The sequence below is a fragment of the Chelon labrosus genome (assembly GCF_963514085.1).
Source record: "Chelon labrosus genome assembly, chromosome: 21".
Lineage (NCBI taxonomy): Eukaryota > Metazoa > Chordata > Actinopteri > Mugiliformes > Mugilidae > Chelon > Chelon labrosus.
In genome coordinates this window covers 1,234,747-1,256,548 of record NC_140354.1, presented here as the reverse complement: position 1 = coordinate 1,256,548, position 21,802 = coordinate 1,234,747, and the positions used below count along the sequence as shown (strand labels likewise).

The 21,802-nt window shown below is 40.8% G+C and overlaps 2 protein-coding genes across 2 annotated transcripts; both read right to left on the bottom strand.

Annotated features, from left to right (window-relative positions):
• Positions 1-1,843: 1,843 nt before the first annotated feature.
• Positions 1,844-14,227, bottom strand: LOC311506950 (dual specificity mitogen-activated protein kinase kinase 6-like). The gene is given in 13 exon segments (XM_084571109.1): positions 1,844-3,757; positions 4,036-4,081; positions 4,216-4,355; positions 6,777-6,854; positions 7,217-7,344; positions 7,457-7,508; positions 8,143-8,259; positions 8,362-8,481; positions 8,723-8,836; positions 8,925-8,973; positions 10,398-10,467; positions 13,909-13,981; positions 13,984-14,227. Coding segments are annotated over 13 exon segments (1,083 nt in total). The 5' UTR covers positions 14,002-14,227; the 3' UTR covers positions 1,844-3,679.
• Positions 14,228-15,910: 1,683 nt separating this feature from the next.
• btbd17b (BTB (POZ) domain containing 17b) lies at positions 15,911-21,524 on the bottom strand. The gene is made up of 3 exons (XM_084569873.1): positions 18,937-21,524; positions 17,347-17,632; positions 15,911-17,047 (listed from the first exon to the last, which is right to left on the bottom strand). The coding sequence occupies exons 1-3, from the start codon at positions 19,028-19,030 to the stop codon at positions 15,973-15,975; spliced, it is 1,455 nt and encodes a 484-aa protein (XP_084425999.1). The 5' UTR covers positions 19,031-21,524; the 3' UTR covers positions 15,911-15,972.
• Between the last annotated feature and the right edge of the window lie 278 nt (positions 21,525-21,802).

Below are 21,802 nucleotides of genomic sequence, written 5' to 3'. Positions count from 1 at the left end.
CATTATCACCTCTCTTCATCATGCAAGTAGGTGGATTAAAAAAAGATGTCTTGATGGTATTGCACTATTGAGATAAACTATTGTCTGCTCGAATGTTATGATGTTGGACCACAGTGATACCATTCATCCTTAACTATTACACGTTTCTTTCAAAAAAGGCTAACATGTATCATAGAACTTTATAGTTTGAGAACTGAGAAACACACTGACAGGGTTGAGATAAGAGAAAAAAAAAAACACAAAAAACCAAATCAGGATTATGTGACTGACACCGGAGGAGTTCATAAAATGCCCATCTACAGTTCAGAGGTTGGGATTCAGTTCTGCATCATTGCCTGGTTTTCCCTTCACACGACAATCTTTTGAGCAGCATTATGTAAGTCCTCATCAAAGGCATGTCTTTCCTAAAAAGACTGTCTTTGGTTCGGCTGAGCATCCCCTCAACTACTTCATACCACTGAACCACTGCCTGCAGTCTACTGGCATTGTATTTTGTCATCACGGCATGAAGTAATCGGTCTTTGAGTGACACACTCAAAGCAGAGTAGTCTGCTCAAAGTGAGCTTTTGTTAACCGAGGCTGTAAACATTCACAGCAATAGATGTCTCAAGGAGAGGCATCAAAATGACATTTCTCTTTCTATTCATCACACTCCCTGAAGAATCACTACTTCTGTGTACTTACATAAGGATGTTTGCACAAAAAGAAAATTAAATATTACTGGCAACAAGTACATGCTATAAGAACTTTAATAGATTGAATTTATAATCTGATTGCATTGAAAATAGTGAGCCGACTTGAGAGTTGTCATTCCTAAAAAACTTTTAAAATTCACATGTACACAGATCAGCCATAACATTAAAACCACTGACAGGTGAAGTAAATAACATTGACCATCTGGCATATATGTGGATGTTCCTTAGACATGTATCGCCCACCTTGACCAGACCAGGCACCCCCACCCCATAGCTATGACACTCCTTGATGGCAGCAGCCATCCCCAGCAGGATGCAGCCTGACACAGACACACACACAAAAACGCTTTAGAAACAAATCAAAAAGCATGAAGAACAGCACAAGGTGTTGACCTGGAATCCAAATTCCCTGGGTCCCAAACTGATCAAGGGTCTGTGGTCCCCTCAACCCAAAGACCCAAAGGCCCCCACTAACAACATTGTGTTCCCAGACAACACAGGACACCCTCAGAAGGCCCATGTCCATTCTCTGATGAGTCACAACTGTTTTAGAGGCACAAGGGAGACCTACACAATATTAAGAAGGTGGTCATAATGTTATGCCTGATTGGGGTTAAGTCTTTATATCCACTGAGCAGGTGTATATTAGTTTTAGTTAGTTGGACAGTACGTGCATGTGCTGAAGTCAGGTGCACCATTTCCATCTTGCGCCGTTGAATACATTTTCATTAAACTACCTTCTTTACCGACTCACCTGTACAAGTTCAACAAACCTCACAGGAGAGTGAGCAGAAAAGGGAGTGAACTGGAGCCTCTCTCTTGGCTCTCTTTTATCAGCTGGATCAGTTGAGAGAATAAGTGGTCTTTAAGTGGAACCGTTGACATGGAAGTTGAAGCAGTAAATACTGCCTCACATTGCAAAGGCATACTGCAGAATGCATATGGAAAGAGATTAAAAAAGGATGGTGTGTGTGTATGTATGTATATATACATACATACACACACGCACCTTTTTTTTTTTTTTTAAATGTTAATTTTCTGATCCCATCTGTCTAACATCATCCTACAGGACTGTGTTGTACCACAAACAGCTATGACTTTTATGGCTTCTCAAGCAGGAATACTGACAAGAAATACATAAGGCGACATACTGAACAATAAAGACTTTATTTATTTCTTGTCTTTTCATAGTTCAAGTTCATCGGTCCCACCCCGCGAAAAGGTGGCGAATAGAGTGAAGGAGTAAGAGGTAGAGCAAGTGTTCCATTCTCATTGTGATCAGCGTAAAACCCACTTTTACACACCAAGGGAATGGCCATCCACAGAAGGCCGACTGAAAAAGAAAAACTAAAAATAAGAAAATAACAGCAGCTTCTTTGTGGTGTTACTAGCTTTCCCTTATTATTCACAATCATAAATAGTCCTAACTTACTGACTTTTGATATAGATAACACTACAGCGTAAACCAGAGAGGCAATGAGTGCTAGCCATTTACACGGGCATGGCAGTCATTGTAACTATCATCATCATCATAACAGAACACTTGGGAGTAGGGAAACTGCCACATAAAGAGGGCCTCTTGCTGTGTGTCCAAGGAGCTCTGCATAGTATGGTCTGACAGAGGAGATAATGGCTTCCCACCACAGACCTAAAAGAAGCTCTTGGTCCAGCACTCAAGGAGAGTACAACCTAGGGGCATACTGTGTAGGAGAGCACATGAACCTGAGCTGTAGATGTATGATAGTCAGCTGGCCCTGTGAGTACGAAGTGTATTTATATGTGTGTCACACTGAATTAAAATGAACTAATAGCAACCACTCTACCACTCATTTACACAGGGACAGGCTGGGACAGTGCCATTTAAAAAGCAGATAATATTTACATCTTCAACACATAAATTATTTCCCTAACATTCTTTCTCTATAAGGCATAACAGGATCTCAAACAAAAACAAATGTAAGTGCCTCTTATGAAAAGTCTACGCTAAATCCAGATTTCAGAAAAACAAGTTTAAATGTTGCAAAAAAAATAAAATAAAATCAAAAATGCAAGCTAGAACAAGTCCAAAATAGAGAATAAAAACACAATTAATGCAGTGATTCATGAGAACAATTTGCAAAGTGGCACATTGGAGGAGAGAAATCTGTGTTTCACTAGGCAACCCCTGAACACTTCCAGGTGGTAACAATGGCAGCCCTGGAGCTGACTCTTTAATACCCAAGAAAGAAGAAGAAAGCGAAGGGGTCAGGTCACTGAACGGAGGGCTACGCCACAGATCACTGATGATATGGTACACCTGACATCCCTGATTCACACCACCAAGAGATCTAGGAATGACTTCTCCCTTTCACAATGTGACCACTGACATTTTCTTACGCACCCCAGAACCTCACACAGCCTGGCCTGCAACAACTGCAGTCAAACCTGATGTGATCTGAGAATAAGGCCCTAGTCCGGAAAAAATACACTTGTCCGGTAAATTCAACAGTATACAGTATCAAAACTCAAATATAGCTTTCAATGCACAACGACATACATATTAACTGTTGGTTTTGCTGAGGAAATTCAAAGTATGCTTACAATATGTGTCACAAACAGATAGCGGCTGGCTCTGTTCATTCTGAAGAGAGAGATAAGGGGGAAACGAGAACAAAACAAAGGCAACAATTTAGGTTCAGTTCATATTTGTCATGTTGGATAACTCGCTCACGCGGGAGGCTTGGAGGATTGAACTGAACCTCTCCAGTTCACCGCACAAGTTCATATTGCCAAAGCTCTCCCACTCCAGAGTTGCTGGGCTGTTGTCAGTCTTTGGGTCACACCCCTGTTGTTTGCGGGTGCATGAGAGTCTGTCGTTCCAGTGAGCTCTTTTTTTTTTTTTTTTTTTTTTAAATTAAAAAAAAAAAAAAAAAAAAGGTAGGCCATTGGTTTGTTTGCTGAGAGGTCCCGCCTACCCTGAAGAGATGGAGCCTGGAGGGAATCCGTCAGTCATCCAGGATGACCTTGACAAAACTGGCCACGTCTGTCTCTTTGGAGTCATGCAGGGTGAAAAATGGATGCGTCTGCATCAAAAGAAGGAAAAAAAACATCTTTAAAAAAAAAACTGTCTCAACATACCAGAAAGTATTTATTTATGAGTGGGCTGTTATTGACTTGTGAAATGCACACATCATAGAGTTGGTAGGTTAACAGTGTAAGCCTGACCTCTTGTGGACAAAAGCAACAGTAACAGACACAATGCAGGGATGTGGATGTTGGCAAAGTAGAGAAAAGCAGCCAACCAGATAATATCCGATTTTTTTATTTTTTTTCAAGGTGATAAAATGGAAAAACAACTTACCATTAATTCTGTATAAGCTGGTCTTTCATTTGGCTTCTTTCTTAAGCTGGAAAAAAATAAGTAAATTCAAGATTGAGAAAAAACAGCAAATATCAAAACGTATTCTAACTTTTATTTATGCTACCTATTTTCAGAGCTAATGCTGACCCCTGCTGGGCATTGGTGCGAGGTTAAGCTCACCACTGGGAGATGAAGTCAACAAACTCTGGAGAGAAGCGGTCAGCAGGCAGCTGCGGAGACGGTTCATCCACCACCTGTTTGAGTTGCTGGAATGGCGTGCCCCAAGAGTCGTAGGGAAATTTTAAAATGGCAAGCTCGATCTAGGAAGCAGAGAACATAAAATTTAACATGGAAAATGTTATAGCTGAAAATCATGACATATTCATACAGATTTACTGATTTTTTTTCTGCTCTTAAGTTGGTCTGTGCTGGTAAAAGATCGGACCTCACTGCAAGACTTTAGAAAAACAAGTTATTAACCTGCATCGTTTTATGCTACTGGCATATTAAAGTCCACAAATTTAAACCAAATGCAAAAAACAAAAAAAAAGTTACAAGCATAATTTTTAATTTGATGCAAGTAGCTATTAACATAACTTTTTATTTGACGTTAGTAGTTACTGACACATTTAGCACCATCCTACCATAGACTGTAAATAAAGATGGCTGACAAAACAGCTCCTCAAAAGTGAAGACAAAGCAAGTAGAGCTCCCCCTGGTGACTGGCTGCAGTATATCAGCTATATAAGGTCATAAGCTCCACCCCCTCCATGTGAGTGGATGGGACTTGGGCCAAACTAAAACGCTAAAATACACATCAAATAGAGTTTTTTTTGTTTGTTTTGTTTTTCTTCAAAGGATGGTTTCTGTCATTTTAGGTAGTTAATATTGATGCATACTCAAGTGTCAAATTTTCTGGTAAGTTTTAGTTAGTTATTTTATGCTATAGAAACAGGATAGGACAACATGATGATTACAAGTTGCCACGTCAACCGCTCTGTGAAGCCAACCCGTAGGACCGTGAGAGTTGGAAAAAATAAATAATCAATCATTAGTGTCTAATCCAACATTTCCTTGTAACTGGTGGTAGAGGAGAACCCAGTATTAATTAAACGCAAATATGAGTGAGTCTGGCGGAAATGTGGCCGGGTCATCGAGAATCGGCACTGGGTGGCTTCACTTTCAGACGGTATTGGACAGACTCTGGATCCAAACTCGGCAGATGGCTCTGCCCATATCCCCGGGAAAATAGTATCAGTTTGGTCAATTCAAGGGAGTGGGACACATTGTCCATATATAGTCTATGCATCCTACCTTTGACTGTATATCACCAGTACAAACCAATACTTTAACCAAAACTCAAAACGCTTGCATTAGAACTACCTCACATCTCCTTTACAACATATCCTGTTTTTTAACGTCTTGGGCCTGCAAAACAGTATGTACCTTATATACCGTACGAAGGAATACAGTAGCAATTAGATTAGAAGTGGATTGATTTGGTATTGCGAACATTTCTATGTGAAGCACAAGTAATGGCCTTGCTTTTATGGTAAATGGCCTTGCTTTTATATAGCGCTTTTCTACCTATTGGTACTCAAAGCGCTTTTAAGAGTCACAGACACATCTACCCATTCGTTCACACAAGCACTCACACATTCACACACCAGTGCCACGCGCTGGGAGCAACTGGGGGTTCAGTGTCTTGCTCAAGGACACTTCGGCATGTGGCACATTCCGGGGATCGAACCACTAACCCTCTGGTTCGTGGACAACCCGCTCTACCTACTGAGCCACAGCTTGCAGTACAAGTAGAAGTTTGGTTATTAAATTTATATTAAATGAGAGTTTGCATAAAAAGGCAATACTTACAAATCAATAGCTGTATCAATACATAACACACTTTAGTTTGTAGTAGTATGCCACTAAACTGAAATAATTATACAACGTTACATTCGCACAGACAAAAAAAAATGATTTACTCTCCTAGAAATAGTTTCACAATGTTTTAATTTTGCTCTATAGGTAATTGTATTCTTTTATATACTTGTAATTATTTATTTATGATGATTGATGATGATTTTATGATTTTATGATTAACTGAGCCGTTTCTGGACGATTCCAACACACGTGATGTAACACATAGAGTCACTGGACCAGTTTTTTAAGCAAGTGTGAAATGCCGAGAAAGCAAATAAGACTTGAAGTCAAAGTAAAAGGAACAAATAGAAAATCTGTTAATCTGTAAGCCAGTTATATATTAATTGAGGACAGCGAATAAACTGGCATCAACGTAGCACAGTTATCAAAACTGTCAAGGATCACCATGACTCAGCATTAGTGAGGGGCTGATAATGTTGGATCTCTTTTGACAGTTTGTTAAACAGTGAATTAACCGTCTGAGGCACACTGACCTTGTATTCTTTTCAATACATTTTGTAACCTGATAAAACTGTTTGTGCATATTTTTGTATCTTCATATTACGACTACTATGAGCAACTGGATTAAACCATTAAAACTACCTTATATATTAAAATAATATGAAAGTATTATGGTGAGCTATATGTGACATAAACCTGGAGCAGTAAAATACACATAAAAGCACTTATCATCATGAAGGCAAAGCATGCTTGTGACCATAAGTCATGTTTTTATCTACAGCCACACAATATAACAGTGACTCAGCGGAAGGGCAGCAATAATAATGCCTTTTTAATAATGACTGATTAACCCCACTCACCATTGTGATACCAAGACTCCATATGTCTGACTTGACACTGTAGCCTATCTGGTTGAGGTCAGGGTTGATCCTCTCAGGCTGAAAAAAAATCAAAGGCAACAGATGAGTACCGCAACTACCAGAAAGTGAGTTATTCAATAAAGTCAGACATGAATTAAAGTCACTCAAAAGGGGATAACTATTTTGTGAGGTCTGGTTTTGTAAGCAAGGCGAGATGTTTGAAAGCTTGGGGTTTAAGACAGAAGAGGTCTGATTTGTATCAGTGTGTGGTCAGAATATCCAAATCGTTACGGAGCTTCTGGCCTGTGGAACTCTGGCTTTACTCCAACTGATGAGCAGCTCATCAGATTTGAACGCTGACACAGACCAGGTCTTGCCGAGCCTTAAAATCCTTCCCTGCAAAGAATCTCAGCTAGTCAGTTCCAGGACTCCACACTCACCGCCATGTAGGGCTTGCAGCCTGCATCCATTGTTTTGGCCACAGAGTCCACCAGGTGGCCGCTGATGCCGAAGTCGCACATTTTCACTTGGCCCTGTGTGTTGATCAGAACGTTGGAGGGCTTCACATCTGGTGGGGGAAGTTGTTGGTAGTGTAAGAGGAAATATACAAAACCAATGATGAGAAACATCAATGGGGAACGGGAAAACTGTGCACAGTGCTGATTTGCTTTTCTGATTACCTCTGTGTATCACTGACAGGTTACTGTGCAGATGCTCTAATGCCTTGACAATCTGCGGAGTACACAGAGAAAAATAAAACATTGTGAGCTCTGGATGACATCTCCATGTTTACATACACATTTATAAAATGCAAAATGACTCATTTGTTTTATAACCTGCTCATTGTTGGGTTTGGTGACATCATTTCTCCTCCTAGTCCAGTTACATATTTTTAAGTAACAAACATCTATCATGCAAATGGTGAACACAGTGTACCGAGAATTAGACTAAGTGCAAGAATATGAAGTTCAATGTGAAGCTTTGACACTTAATGATTCACTTGTTGTTTCCCCTTTGTTGAATCTATAGCAGAAATGTACAGTTTGTGGTTTCATGGAAAGAGATGTTGCCATTTATTGACAAGGAACAAATTATCCATCCACCCCGCACTTCCATTCAGAGCATTTCCAGCTACAGTGCAAGAGCCCTCGAAACCTCTCCGTGCCGAGAAGACTTCAGAAAGTCACTACGCTCTGCTGACGGTTACCAGTAAATAATTAAGGTAGACAAATTGCAGTTTGTCTCATCGTGCTGAATGAGTTTATGTTTTCAAAAGCTTGAACTATTCCTTTAATGTACATGCAAAAGCATTTGGTAACTTTGTGACACTAATTTTAGATTATAAAAAAGAGGGGACAGTACGTACTGCTACTGTGATCTTGCCCAAGATGTCCTCAGGGATGGTTATGCCTTTCTCAATAACCTTCTTGTAGAACTTATCCAGAGACGTGTCCATCAGTTCCATACAGATCCAAACATCACCCTGAAAAAATACATTGCACAAAATTCAGGGACAAAGTGATTAGAAACCTAGACAGGAGGCCAAAGAAGACATAAATGAATGAGATTTAAACACTGGTTTCACCTCTCTAAAGAGGGCACCATAGAAGGTCACTGTGAAGAAACAGTCCACTGTCCTCATGGAAATGTCCAAGTCCATCAGAAGCCTCTTCTGCTCCAATGAGTTCACTGTAGCACGAATCCTCTAAGTACACAAAAATCACAGATGGGTTGTCAGTTTTATTACAGGGCAGATTAAAACAATTGGTTTCCAGTGTCCTGAACCCCCTGTCCCCAACCGACCTACCCCACTGTCATTGCTCCAAAAGATGTGATCCTAATGCTTACAAGCTGAGACCATACGCTGAATAGATTTATGACTTGTATTGCTATATTAAATGCAAAATCACAAATCAGGTAACCAGAGTAGTGACATCGCAACCCACCTTGACAGCCATAATAACGCCGCTGGGTACATGTTTCATCTTGTCCACCACCCCATATGCTCCCCTTCCAAGCTCTGCAATCTGCTCCAAGTCATCTGCTTTCACCACAAAGTTCTGGACAGAGGAATTGGAAAATGCAAGAATTTGTTTATACAGTTGGGCAAAAAATTGAGGAGTATATGAAATACAGAGAGAGCTTTACCTGATCTCCAATTGTAACACAAGCTTTAGAGTCAAGATCTCGAGGGGGCCTGCAGGGAAAAGAATATTTAAAAACAAAAACAACAACGTGGTCAGTTATTACACCGCAAATGAATGAAACCCAATAACTCTTTTGTGGGGTTTTTTTGAGTTTATGGGGGGTTTGTGTGCCAGACTTCACTTAATCTCATTGTACATGTTACAATGACAATAAAGAAGTTCTATTCTGTTCTGTTCTCGATAGTTTTTTAGCTTTTTTAACATAACATTAGCCAGCTTTTTGGACAGCGGCATTCTGATTTCCGGTATTTGTGCTAAGCTAAGTTAGCCATCTCCTGCCTGTAACATCAATGTTGCATCCACAACACCTGGCTTCCATTGGCCATGTTAGATTAAAGCTTGTTACATAATCCGCAAGAAGTGAGAAATTTGTTCTCACTCCCAGGGCTGCGAGAACAGAATGATGTAATTTTGTTCTCACAGCCATCGTTTGGGAGTTCTCGCAGCTTGTTCTCAACACATCATCTGGGTAGAACTTTTTTTCTCATGTGGTGTCCAAAAAGTATTCTGTAATTGGTCAGAAATTGGAAGTCGGCGTGTTAATGCGGAAAAGCGGAATCACTAGTGGCTGTTCCCAGATGCTAATATTTGCAGTGTGATTGCTAAGCTTTCCTGTGTGGAGATTGGCATACTGCGTGTGGGTGCATGATGAATGAATACCGTGATCCGACGGACACGGTTGTCACAAGGACTGGCCGACATCCGAAAATAACAAGAAAAGTGCCAGTCATCGACCATGTCTCGCATCTCCCTCAAGTATAAATGACCTGGCCAATACGAACTTTGTTCTTGTTATTGCTCACCTCCAAAACAAGAACAAATTTCTAGCTTCTTGCGGAGTATGTAACAAGCTTAATGCTAGCTTTCCTTTTATGATGTTGGAAGCTGCCGGCACATTTGTAGATTGTCTCAGTGGTTTTGTTGCTGCTTCTTGTCTGTTTCTTCTTTAATTTCTAGTGTCTGTGTTTCACAAATCTGTGTACAACCAGTCAAACTTTTCTGAAATCATGAGCTGAAGTGTGATTCCACAAATGCGGCAGGTCACTCAATGAAACTTTGCGTTAAATCCGAAATTATAACCTGACATTTGACTTTAGGCTTGGTGGTGCCTTCAGTGGCACACCTCCCACCCTGTTGATTACAACTGAGGGTGGTCCGTCAGATTCTTCTCACGTGACCAGTTCTTATACAAAGAAACAGACAGTTGCGTGGCCACACAAGACCAATAGAGTTCAAACTTCACACATGCATGGAAAAACAATTGATTAGGCAGTGGTCTCTGGAGGACACACTATGTGAAGGTTAAATCTTTAGTACTGATGTACTGTACTGTAGTTTCTTGTTACTTATTGGCAGGTATATACACACAAAGACCCTCGTTGTATAGTACTGGTACTGTAAGAATGAGCCTTACGCTGTTGCTGCTGGTGGGGGAGGCGTAAACACTTCTTTGGCCAGCTTCAGCCCAGGGTTCTTCTTCTTCCCTTTGAGAAAAGAAGTAAAATAAAAAAATAATTACCATCTTAGCATCATGATCACTAAACAATGTGTAATGTTTTTTTTTTTTTTTTCAGCATTAACCACACTAATAATTAGTAATAATAGCAATCTTTAGTAGAAGGAAAATGTACATCTAATCTACAGGCTCTTGTAAGGACATTTGCCACATTATTCTGAGATTAAAGCAGATTTTTAAGGCCTTGCCACAGAAAGAAGGTGGACTAAATGACTAATCAACATTGGTATGATGACTCAACAGGAGCAGGGGTGGGGAGTGCAAGGGAATCAAGCCTTCCTTCCTGTCATGTTTTTTTCCAATCACTGCCAACACATGATCCATTATTCTATTGTATCACTTCTTTTTCTTTATTATTTCTTTTCTTTTCCGCTTTTGTAATATCTCAAGTACGGTGCTTGCAACTGTGCTACTCTGAGACCTGTGTGTGTTAAATTTGTAACAACAGTCCATTCATAAATACAGTTTACCAGCAGCCTCTGGGACTTCCCACAAAGGGGCTGCGAAGTCTCTCCCAGAATGACACAGCTACCTAGCCTACGAGCAACAACACGGGGGGAAAAAAGCTCAGCTTTTCTTGACACAGACTCTCGTGTTCAGCGTGTCTGTTCTTGTTGCAAGGTGGAGAGGAAAAGCAGAACAATTTACTTGGCCTTAATCTGTGTGTGCTAGGACTCCTAAGACACAGTTTCACTCATTAGAATATGAGCAGTTGATACCTGGCTGGCTGGCAGTGTAATTATTTTATTTCTGTTCAGGTGACCCTGGTTCAATGTTGCAATAAAGTCAAATTCACTTTTAACAAAACTAGCAACAGATTTTTAACTGTCATTACTGTGGAATTGTATTTACAATTCAGTGAGTCACACCACTCCTGTTTGGAGGAAGTATGGCTGGGTAAACCCCTCCTTACTCTATTAAACTGGAAGGGAAATGAACTTTTAAAAATATTTCAGATTATATAGCCTTCCAAAGAAACGTAGACACATCCATTTTGTGTTGCAACCCTAAAATAAGCTTATAGTGTAAACTATCATAGTCTCATGTGGTAGGGATAGATTGAGTGTGATTTACTCACACATGCTCAGCCAAAAATAGATCTTGCATTTCCTCTGCGTGGGTTAAACCATGAGCACTCAAAAGTATTCAGATGACCTGACAAATAGCGCATGCTTATGCTCATGCCACAAAATTAGGGTAGCATATGAACATGGTGGTGTAGCCCTACAAAAAAAAATATCTGACACAGACAAAAGCTACTTTTAATGCTTTGCTGCTGCAGTAAAACTACAAAAAGTATACTATGTGCGTGTCATTTTACAGTACTGTAATGTCATTTCACAGTTTTTTTATTGTCAGTTTGCATGAAGCCTGAGTTGCTGTTTTATACTTGTACAAGTTGAAATACATCCTTGTCTTGTTTGGGGACCCGGTGTACAGTGTGTGCATTCACCCTAAGGCCTTGGCCGCAGAGAGTGGAATATGACTCAGAGACAGTTAGACTGGACACATCCGCTCAAAACACAACAACTGTCAGGACCCTTTGGGAAGTATGATGTTCTTCATTTGACCTGCTTGCTGTCACTATGAGGGGCAAAGGCAGCCTCACTGCAGCTTTCTGCTGCGAGACCTGCATGGTCTTTCATCTGAGCCTCGTAGGAAACAACAGTGTCATGGCATCAGTGACAACCACAAAGTCTGTCAAAGCAACACTGTGAAAATATATATATTAAAAAAAAAAAGAAACTATTCTTTTTCAGAAAGGATCTGAGCAGAGAATATAATAAAGATAAATCACAGTGCTTACATTCATGCATTCTATTGTCAGTAGAAATAAAAAAATAAATAAATCAATGTGTGCACTAAAAGTGTTTATGTCCAAATATGGCAGTGTTTGCATTCTGCAGTTTTTCTCACATCATGCTGATTTTAAGTACCAATTGTGGTCTCTTTTGTGGCATTATGGTCAGGCAGTACAGACATCAGCAGTAAATTGGTGCTTTTTTTTTTTTTTTTTTTTAAAACCAGAAATGGATCACTTCTTAGGAAGCCAGTGACGTTCAGTGGAAAATACCCAGAGCACAGGAATACATACGTAATGTGAACAAGAATTTCTGGATTGTGCATGGGATTGAAGTGTCAACTGGCCGTGTGTCAGTGCACCATCGGGAAGCTCCAGGCTTAGTGTGGGTCCATATACAGACAGGGATGACTCATGTGCAGATAATCTTCCACATCGTCCTATCAGTGCAATCAGGGAAGAACCCCTTCCCCAAACATGCCTCAGTAATGCCATGAAGAGCGCTACAATGCACTCAGGCCTGCTCCACCACGGAACACGGACGGTCCAACTTGTTGCCGTTTCGCTTTCCAAACAGTATTACAGCTCAGAAGTTGTGTAGCAGCCACAGAGTACGTGCGCGTCGCCAGTTAAGTGTCAACAAAGAGAGACCGCGCTAGTTACTGGTGCTGCAAGTCAGAACATGCCACGGTAGGCCAAAGGCTGCGGTAGCCTGAGCAGCACCTAGCCACACTACACAGCCCTCTCAAAACAATGTGTACTCCCGACCATGGTAACGCTAGTATGATTGTGTAACACAGCACCGGCGGCCAACTTGTAATGTAAATTGACATCATCACCGTGCACTTTGTAAGTGACGCAGAAGAAGAACCTTGATTTTTTTTTTTCCAAGGAGTGTATTTTATTCGACAGGGCACAGTAATAATTACACAGCATGACAGACTAGCTGACTAACGAAGAAGTGTCTGACAGCGCCCTGGTTCCGCTTCAGGAATAAAAGAAATCTCTATCGCGGACAAACAAAAAGAAAGAGAAAATAAAAGGCATTTTTATTGGCGCGAGGCTAAAAAAAAATATGTATTTTAGCGCTAACACTAAGGCCAAAGCAAAAGAACGAGACACAAACGGGGGTTAATAAACCAGGAGGCCGAATAATACAAACACCTGTGGTCCCAGTGTTTTCTACTTGACAAAAAAAGAGAAACTTATTACCAGGCTGGTTGAGAATTACAGCCTGGCAAAAGTATTTCACTGTCGGGAAAATAGCGTTAGCTAACCACAACAGGGTAACTTCAACGAACCGACGGAAGTGTTCCCTCTTAAAAATATTAACAATGAAAAACTATCAGCGCTTAGCACACACCGCGACTATTAAGTCATCCTCAGATACCGGGACGTCTAGAGCCTTCGCATGATACAAAGCAGGAAAGACATGCTGGCTAGCTTTTTTCTCTCTCTCTCTCTGTCTTCTCATACATGCAGCTTTCCACCTGGCAAGGTTACATTTCTAACACACAGCTAGCTAAACTTCTTTCACGCAAACTGCTCCTCGCCGTGTGAAATATATGCACAGTTTTTCTTTAGAAGAGTAGCAAGAAAGACACTCACCTCCTTTGGACAGAGACATTTCCCCTTTGCTTTGATGAGGGGGAAGGGAAGCACAAAGACTTTTGCCTTTTTTTACTCCCTCCCTCCCTGCATCTACCCTTCCACCCGCTCAGGATCGCTCGCTTGTTGTGCAAGATCCAGCAAAGATTAGAACGAGGCGGTTCGTCTCCGTGCAGGTTCGGTGCTACAATCGCGGGCTCGGCGTTCAAAGATCGATCAGCAGAAGAATGCACAACTTTAAATAAAGCTGTATTGTTCGCATTAGTTTGCTAACAGACCCTGCACTGGGGTGGCCAAAGTCTGACAGCTGAAGGTTTCAGCGACGTGATGACGTAGTTCCTGCCTCTTGCTAAGCATCATGGGACGTGTGGTTTGGATTGTGTGAGCGCTTTGTGGCCATCAAAGGACGTTTTCTTCTTCCTGTCTTTTTTGTTTTTAGTGGCGGGTGGCAAACCAGCTTAAAAGGTGCATTACCGCCACCATTTGGACTGGAGTGTGGAGCGTGTGATTAAACTACGACAAAAACCTACAATCTTTTATCTAAATGGGACTCTTTTAAAATTATTATGATCTAACTTGCTCTGGCTGTTGTCTTATTCATGATGCCAGATAATGAAAAATCACAATGCTTATTCTTCCTCAATGACTGAAAGAGATGACTTCTTTGTATTCTGTAATTAGTGCAATGAAGTATCACATTGTTTAACTGTTTTGGGTTGGTTGCAGTGTGTTGGGTATTTGCCTATTTAATTTAAAGTATAATTAAGACCTTTATGATCGATTCTCAGACCTATGATGATATTTTCTTCTTTCCTGTTCCAGTTTACGTTCCTCCTAACCCCAACTTGTTTTTGAATACTCTATAGATGTCTTCCTGTTTCACTATTATCCCAATACTCGTGTCAGACTCAATGTATATGATTTAATTCTTAGCTTCATTTTTGCTTATTGGAACTTGAAGGTCTGTATTCCAACATCACTGCTCATTTATCTTGTAGGTCTCCAAAGTTCTGTGGAAAAAAACAGGGAAATGATCCAAAGGATGTTTTCCCCCAACAATTGTTTTTAAACCTTTCTTTTTATTAGTTTATTTATTCTTTCCTTACAGCACGCTTGGAATGAACAGGCATGCTTGCCCTTAGTCTGTTAACATTAATAACTTCTGTACTGATAGTCTATGGTACATCACATTTTAGAGTAAAACAGTACAGGTACAAATGAAAGTAAGATAATAAAACCACAATCAAACAAAAAGCTTAAAAAGAGTTAAATTAGCAACATAAGCAACATATGAGAAAGAAATATATTGAACTATTGTTAAAAACACACTGGCTTTGCTTTTAGTTTAAACTTTACAAGTCACCACAGACACATTATAATTTAATTTTCTTTTATTGTATTATTTGTATTATTTTTTTCTTTTCCTTTTTAGCCTCAAGAAAATCACGTACTGGTTTCTTTAAAAGACAGATAAAATGCAACAATTAAACAATTAAAAAAGAAAAATCCTAAAGGGCTGCCATTAGCTTACAGTCCCCACAGTCTTGCAAGTCAACTACATTTCACAAGGGAGCACTAATAACAGTATGTCACTTAAATTACATGTTTTGGTACGTATATCCAAGAATATAAATGCCACAACTTAAAATTCTATATCTGACTGTATTAATATTACAGCAAAACATTTATAGTAGCTATGCAAACAGCATTACTCATCACATAGATTTAATAAATTCAAGGAGAAACTGCCACTCTATAAAATACCTGAACAAATACAGTACACTGAAGTTCTTGTTTAGTATGCATGAAATACTGAAAACCCCACCATCATTAATGTCATAACCACAGATGGGTATGCCAATTATGAGTCCTTTGTTTTACCAGACACCCCATAAATAAGCTAAGTAGCAGAAAGACAAAATAAAAATGCACAAACTAATCAATAATGGAGATGTAACAGATCTGATATATACAAATGTGGTGTGATATGAGTGCACTTTGGAAGATGTGGATGTGATTGTGTGTGTGGATAACAGAAAATGAAGCCACAGCAAATTCCTGCCTTTACTTCCTTGCAACCAGGAGAGTATGGTAGAGAGGTTTAATTACAATGTGAAGATAGAGAGAGCTGTCTATTAGGTACTCTGATGCACGGCGCTGCAGGTCGGCATCCACCAGGAAATCCCCCGTCTCTTCTGTACTTTGGTGGAAGTTGTAGACGTGGCGGACCACCACCTTTCCTTGCTGTCGTGCCATCACAATTACTGTCTTCTGGAAACTCACACCGGCAAACTCTGGGCTGGAAGTGGCTGGTGTTACAATGATACGAGGTCGACCTCCATCTGTGCGAGTAGGCTGCATGGCACCCAGTTCAGTATAGGTTGACCTGGAACTGAGTGGGAGCCAGCGAGGGGAGAACAGGGCATTCCATGTTACTCTCTTACTGGTGTCATGGCCACTGGGCCCAAGCTGGGTCTGGAAGCTGAAACTGCGGTCATCACGGGTGGGATTGTTGATGACCCAAGGGGATCCCCAGGAGGAGGACAAGTAGTTACGTGGAGTGAAAATACTGCAGTTGACATCAAAGTACTTGGCTAGTTGGATAGGTGAGGCAGAGTGAAATTGGAAAGCTAGGTAGAGCAGCTCACGAATAGACTCATAATACTTCAGCATGAGAGGGGATTGCTTCTGGAGACGGAAGAGATGCTGAGGGGGGATCATGCCATATCGAACAGCCCTTAGGGCACTTTCCACCGTTGTACTGACGGGCTGGTTCTGGTTAATCCAGCCCTCCAGGGCCTCGTAGAGCTCCAGCTCGCTCTGTAGAATGAGGTCAGAGCGCTGGAGCAAGGAGAGGAGCAGGTCTTCACTGATGGAGCCCCATTCTCCACTCTGCAGCACTGAAGACAGGTTCCAGGATAAGTACTGCAGGCAACTGTCCTGCAGGGTCGGGTCGCCAATTTGTAGTGCATAGTTGTACCAACCAACCACGTGGCCTGTGGGTGATTCACTTGACAGATGTTGAGTCATATATTGGGTCAGACCCTGCTGCAAGCCCCACACATGGTACCTGCTGGCCAGCCTATGCAGAGAAATAGCTTGATCTAGCCTCACTGAGATATCACCAGTGTATAGATACCTGCAAAAGACATTTTTGAAACAAAAGTTAAAAGCAAACAGTATTTCTGTGAGGCATATACTATATTTTGAATCCTTTTTTCTCCTCAGCTCTGAGTCACTGAAAAAACCCACACTCTCTGATTTTAGACTGAGCCTCAAACAGCAAATGTAATTTTAGAATATTTTACAAGTTAGAACATTTCACTTTTTCGAATTGAAAGGAAAGAGTCAAAATGTGTGTGTCAAAGTGAAGATTGCTTTTGGTTGTTTTGATCAAGTAACTCCAAATAAATGGTACAATCTTACAGTCGCTCTCACCTGACAAACTTGTCAAAGACAGCTGCACAGTCGGGTGTCACCATTAAAACCACAGCACTGTTGTTGCGACCGAGCAGCAGTTCCTCAAACACGTCACTCTGCAGGGTGAGAACCAGGCTGTGGGCCTGGATCACCTTCACCTCGTCTGTGTTGATGGTCTGCACCCGGAGAGTGACATCACTGCCGTTACCCATGGCCAGCAGGGTCTCCATACGGTGCACCAAACCCATGGAGTGATTCAGCACCGTGGCACCATTGTCCAATGCTGCCTCCTGCTTCAGGGCAGCTGTGGAAAAATAGTGCAAGATGGTGGATGCAATCATCATTATTTGAATGCAGGAGAAACTGTGCCTTAGAGTTGCTAGGATTGTTTTACCACTGAATTTGCATAGTACCTCACATTCATTTTCTGTTTTCATCGCAGTAATTGGCAGGTTACTCCCAGATTTCACAGCAAGAGCCGTGTGCATTTCTCCACAAATTAAATCACATCTGACACCCTAACCCTTTAACTAAACCACAACTGATAGCATGTGCCATGGAAAAGGCAAACTTGCAGATCCCTGCTCTCAATTAATAGAGAAAGAGGGCAACAAGCCAGGTGGCTGACTCAGAAATCCTCATCCCAGGTGCACAGAAAAGAATCCTGAGCATGCAGCGCCATTGCAGATGGCTGTTTCTATGAGTCCTCTTGAGCACAAGCACAAGTGGCGCATACTGGGGAATAACACATGAAAGACTCAGCACGACAAGTCGCTGTTTCCATTCTGTTCAGCCACAGCCATCAGCAGCCTTGTTGGCCTGTTACTGGGGGTTTAATGAGACACAGGGGGGGCACACTTGGCTCCCCGATGCCTCACAGTGTTCATTTCTCCAACACAAGTGCCCCCACTTCAAAGTAACCTTTTTCCAATTACACAGCTTGCACTCTGAGCCAGCTAATCATGTGAACGTACGAGGGTGTGTAGTGACAAATCATTCTGCCACAGTGTACCCAGTTGAACAAAAATTAGCAAGGTCATTATATTAGATGGAAACTGTATATTTGATGTCTGTTACATCATTTCATCATTTTTATTCAAGACATTTAATTCAAAGTAGACAAAAACTCCAGAATAAGAATGAAAGATGAACAGATCTGTAGCCAAGAAGAGCTGAAAGCATAAAATAAAACAAAAAATATGCAGGATTAAATTAGTTAGGCATCACAAACACTAATCTGACCTCACAATAATTTGGTCAAAGTTGATTTTAGGAGTAAGACTTGCTTTCTCTCAGCATTTGTACTGAGCTGTATTACTGGGCTGGCACAAAGCCAGGCAGCAAATGGACTTGCCTGCCTTTCCCTGCACCCAGCAGACAAACAGATGAGGACAGGATGGGTAGAATAGATAAATACCCATCCTTTGCCCTGAGGCTGGGCACGAGCCACAAATTCATGCTGTGCCCTACTACCCATGTGTGGGGGAAGCTGGACTGAAATAGAACATATATCTTTCCTTACAATGCAAGACGTAAAAAAACACACAAAAGTAAGAAGACTCTTTTAATGGCAAACATTTAAACTACTAACGGCATGTTTTATCTTACCTCCACTAACTGTCACAGAGTAGAAGTGGATGAAGAGAAGCAGGGAGCCCACATAGACCCAGGCAGGAATTTCTTTTTCAAATGAGCGTACCATATCTTCTCATTTATTCCTTGCTTTTCTTCCTTTGTCCTTTCCCCCGCCTTTGATTTTCTGTGCCACTCGTATCCTGACCCTTCCTCTTGCAGCTGTGCCTTTGTCGTATGCGTGCAGAAAGGTGTGTTGCCCTGTGCGCTGCCTGGCTCCCTGTCCTGGACTCTTTATATAGGACGCTGGCCTTTCCCTGGTGCATCTCACAACCCCACAGACTCCATTGATTGGTGGAATCTGGCAGGGGCGTTGCTATAGCGACAGCTTTGATTTTGAAAATCTCCCTTTTGGATGTTGCATGGTATTGATCTGTGGCATAAGGCCAGCCAAAGACTCATCTGAATGTTTTTTAGTTTAAAAGTCAGAGCGGGTTAAGCACTATTAAGAATCAATAGTAACACAGTTTCAAATTTTAATGGCACTCAAAATACAGATAGGTCAGTTGGTGACAGTTAGTTAAATACAGTTAGGCCAGTTTAATTACAGGATGTTGCCACTGAGACCGCCAAAAGTAATTGAGGTTCCAATATGTGTGAGCAGCAGTCAATCATATTTCAATTTCCATTTGTAGTACAGTTAAATGATTTCTCTGATGGTATGCTAATCTCATCACTATAAATATAATTTCACTGGTGCTGGGTCTGCTCATTAATTTGGCAGTTTTGTTTATAAAAGTTTGTCTATAAAACCTATGCTGTAGTCGCATGATGCCTAAATAAATATAATTATTATAAATGTGAAATAATTTCTCATGTGTGTCATCATTTTTCAGAGTCTGATTTTGTAGAAATCCTCTTAGTTTCTTTGTCTCTTAGCCTTTGCACATACAAGTATATCCGTTTTGTATTTGTTCAGATTGATATCATCAAAATTATGGATATGTACAGTTCTAAATCATTTGCATAATTATTGTAATTTAATTTGTCTCTCTAACATGTAGTGTATAGAACTCAGAAACAGTAGTGTTCCAAGAACAGAATCTTGGGGTACACTCCACATTATACCCACTCTGTCTGAGGCAGTCTGAACATCTCCAAAGAACACCTTGTCCTGTAGATTCTTGGTTCTTGAACTGGTTCTTGTACAGTTTAAAAGATAGGTTGACCCAATTTACAATCTCTCTAATATAATATTGTGACCAGCAGTGTCAAAATGGACTGTGAAATCTAGAGACACACACAAAAAAAGATAGTTTATAAGAGTCTGTGTTCACATGCAGATTGTTCATGGCATATTTAAGTTTTATATTTTAGATGACAGCTGATTAAGTGCTGTAGCAAATACTTTATGCCTGACTGAAAAGAGAAGTTAGTCATTTCTAATATCTCAGTTTTAAAAATGTGGCAAGGAGAAAATCTAGGCAGCAGGTAGGACAGCTGAGTTGCCCGACAACACTGTCTAGATTTTAAGTTCTAGAAATGGCATAAGTAAAATCCCTGCAAGCGGGATAATAGGTTTATTTCATTAAGTACATATATACAGTATGCACAAATCTTACACGAGTGTAGAGGGCTTAATACGTGTGTAATACAAATTCCAACAGGATATGGAGTTAATGGTCTGGCACTCGCAGGGAACATACTAACCTCCAAGCTATAATAATCAATAAAAAATGCTATAATGACTAAGTGAGCTCTAAAGCTACATGACACAGAAGAGTCACACAGAAATAGTACATAGTAATTGGGATGCAAGTACTTTAATGTGATATTACAACAATGAATAATGCCTCTGGTCAAGGCATTAAAGGGGCTTAAATAGATTACAGTTTATAGTGCTATTTACCATTTGAACCTCAATTTACCCCTCAGCTATCACTGAGCAGTCAGTCCGAGATGGGTCACTCAATAGTGAGAGCCCAGTTAAAATCTTCTTGAAAAGACAAACTAGGTATGGACAGTAAAAAATCAGGCCATCTGACTAGGCCATTAGTCCACTCGCGATATAAAACTAACATGCAGCAACGTGATGAATGTGTTTAAAAAATAGAAACCAATGTACCTGCTCTGACAAAGACAACGAGAAGCATCGCAGGGAACTGGGTTGTGTTGGAGCCCCTTAAGACTGCCAGACTGGGGTAAAAATGCAGGAGAAGAGATGTCCTGTGAGACCCCAACCTGAGCCACTGCTATGAATAACCTGACGTGTTCTTAAAAGAGAGCAGCAACGGTGAGGTGCCTGTTACAACAAACTGGAATACAATATGGCTAAGGCATAGCAGCATATATGGTAGCATCTTTCAACATGCTTTCAGACATGGATATGTATGGTTGAAGACTTGAAATCCACACATTCAGGGGATGCTGAATCCAGGTACTCCAATAAACAGCCCTGTAAAAACGGGACTCTGATTAATTTGCACTTTAATGATTTTCTGTTGAATGTTTCTACTAGAGCTATTGGCCACAAAGAACCTACAAAGCACAGATGGGATCTCATGGTTCAAAGGAATTGCTCAGGTGAGGGCTACAAAAACATTTCCAATGTATTAAATATGCCATGGAACACAGGGAACACAGTCATCCATAACTGGACAAAATATTTTTCAGGACAGGATGTCTCTCCAAAATCACAAGACAACAAAAAGAGAGCTGCTATAGGAGGCTATCAATAAGCTGAGAACAACATTAAAGGAGCTGCAGTTCTTTCTGACAAATACTGGATGCTCCCGAGATGTGACTTCTGTGAACTACTCCATTCTTTCTTTCTATGTGGGCTTTGGGGCAGAGTGGCAGGATGCCACTTCTGATAGGATTAATCTTCGTTTGATTTTTTAAC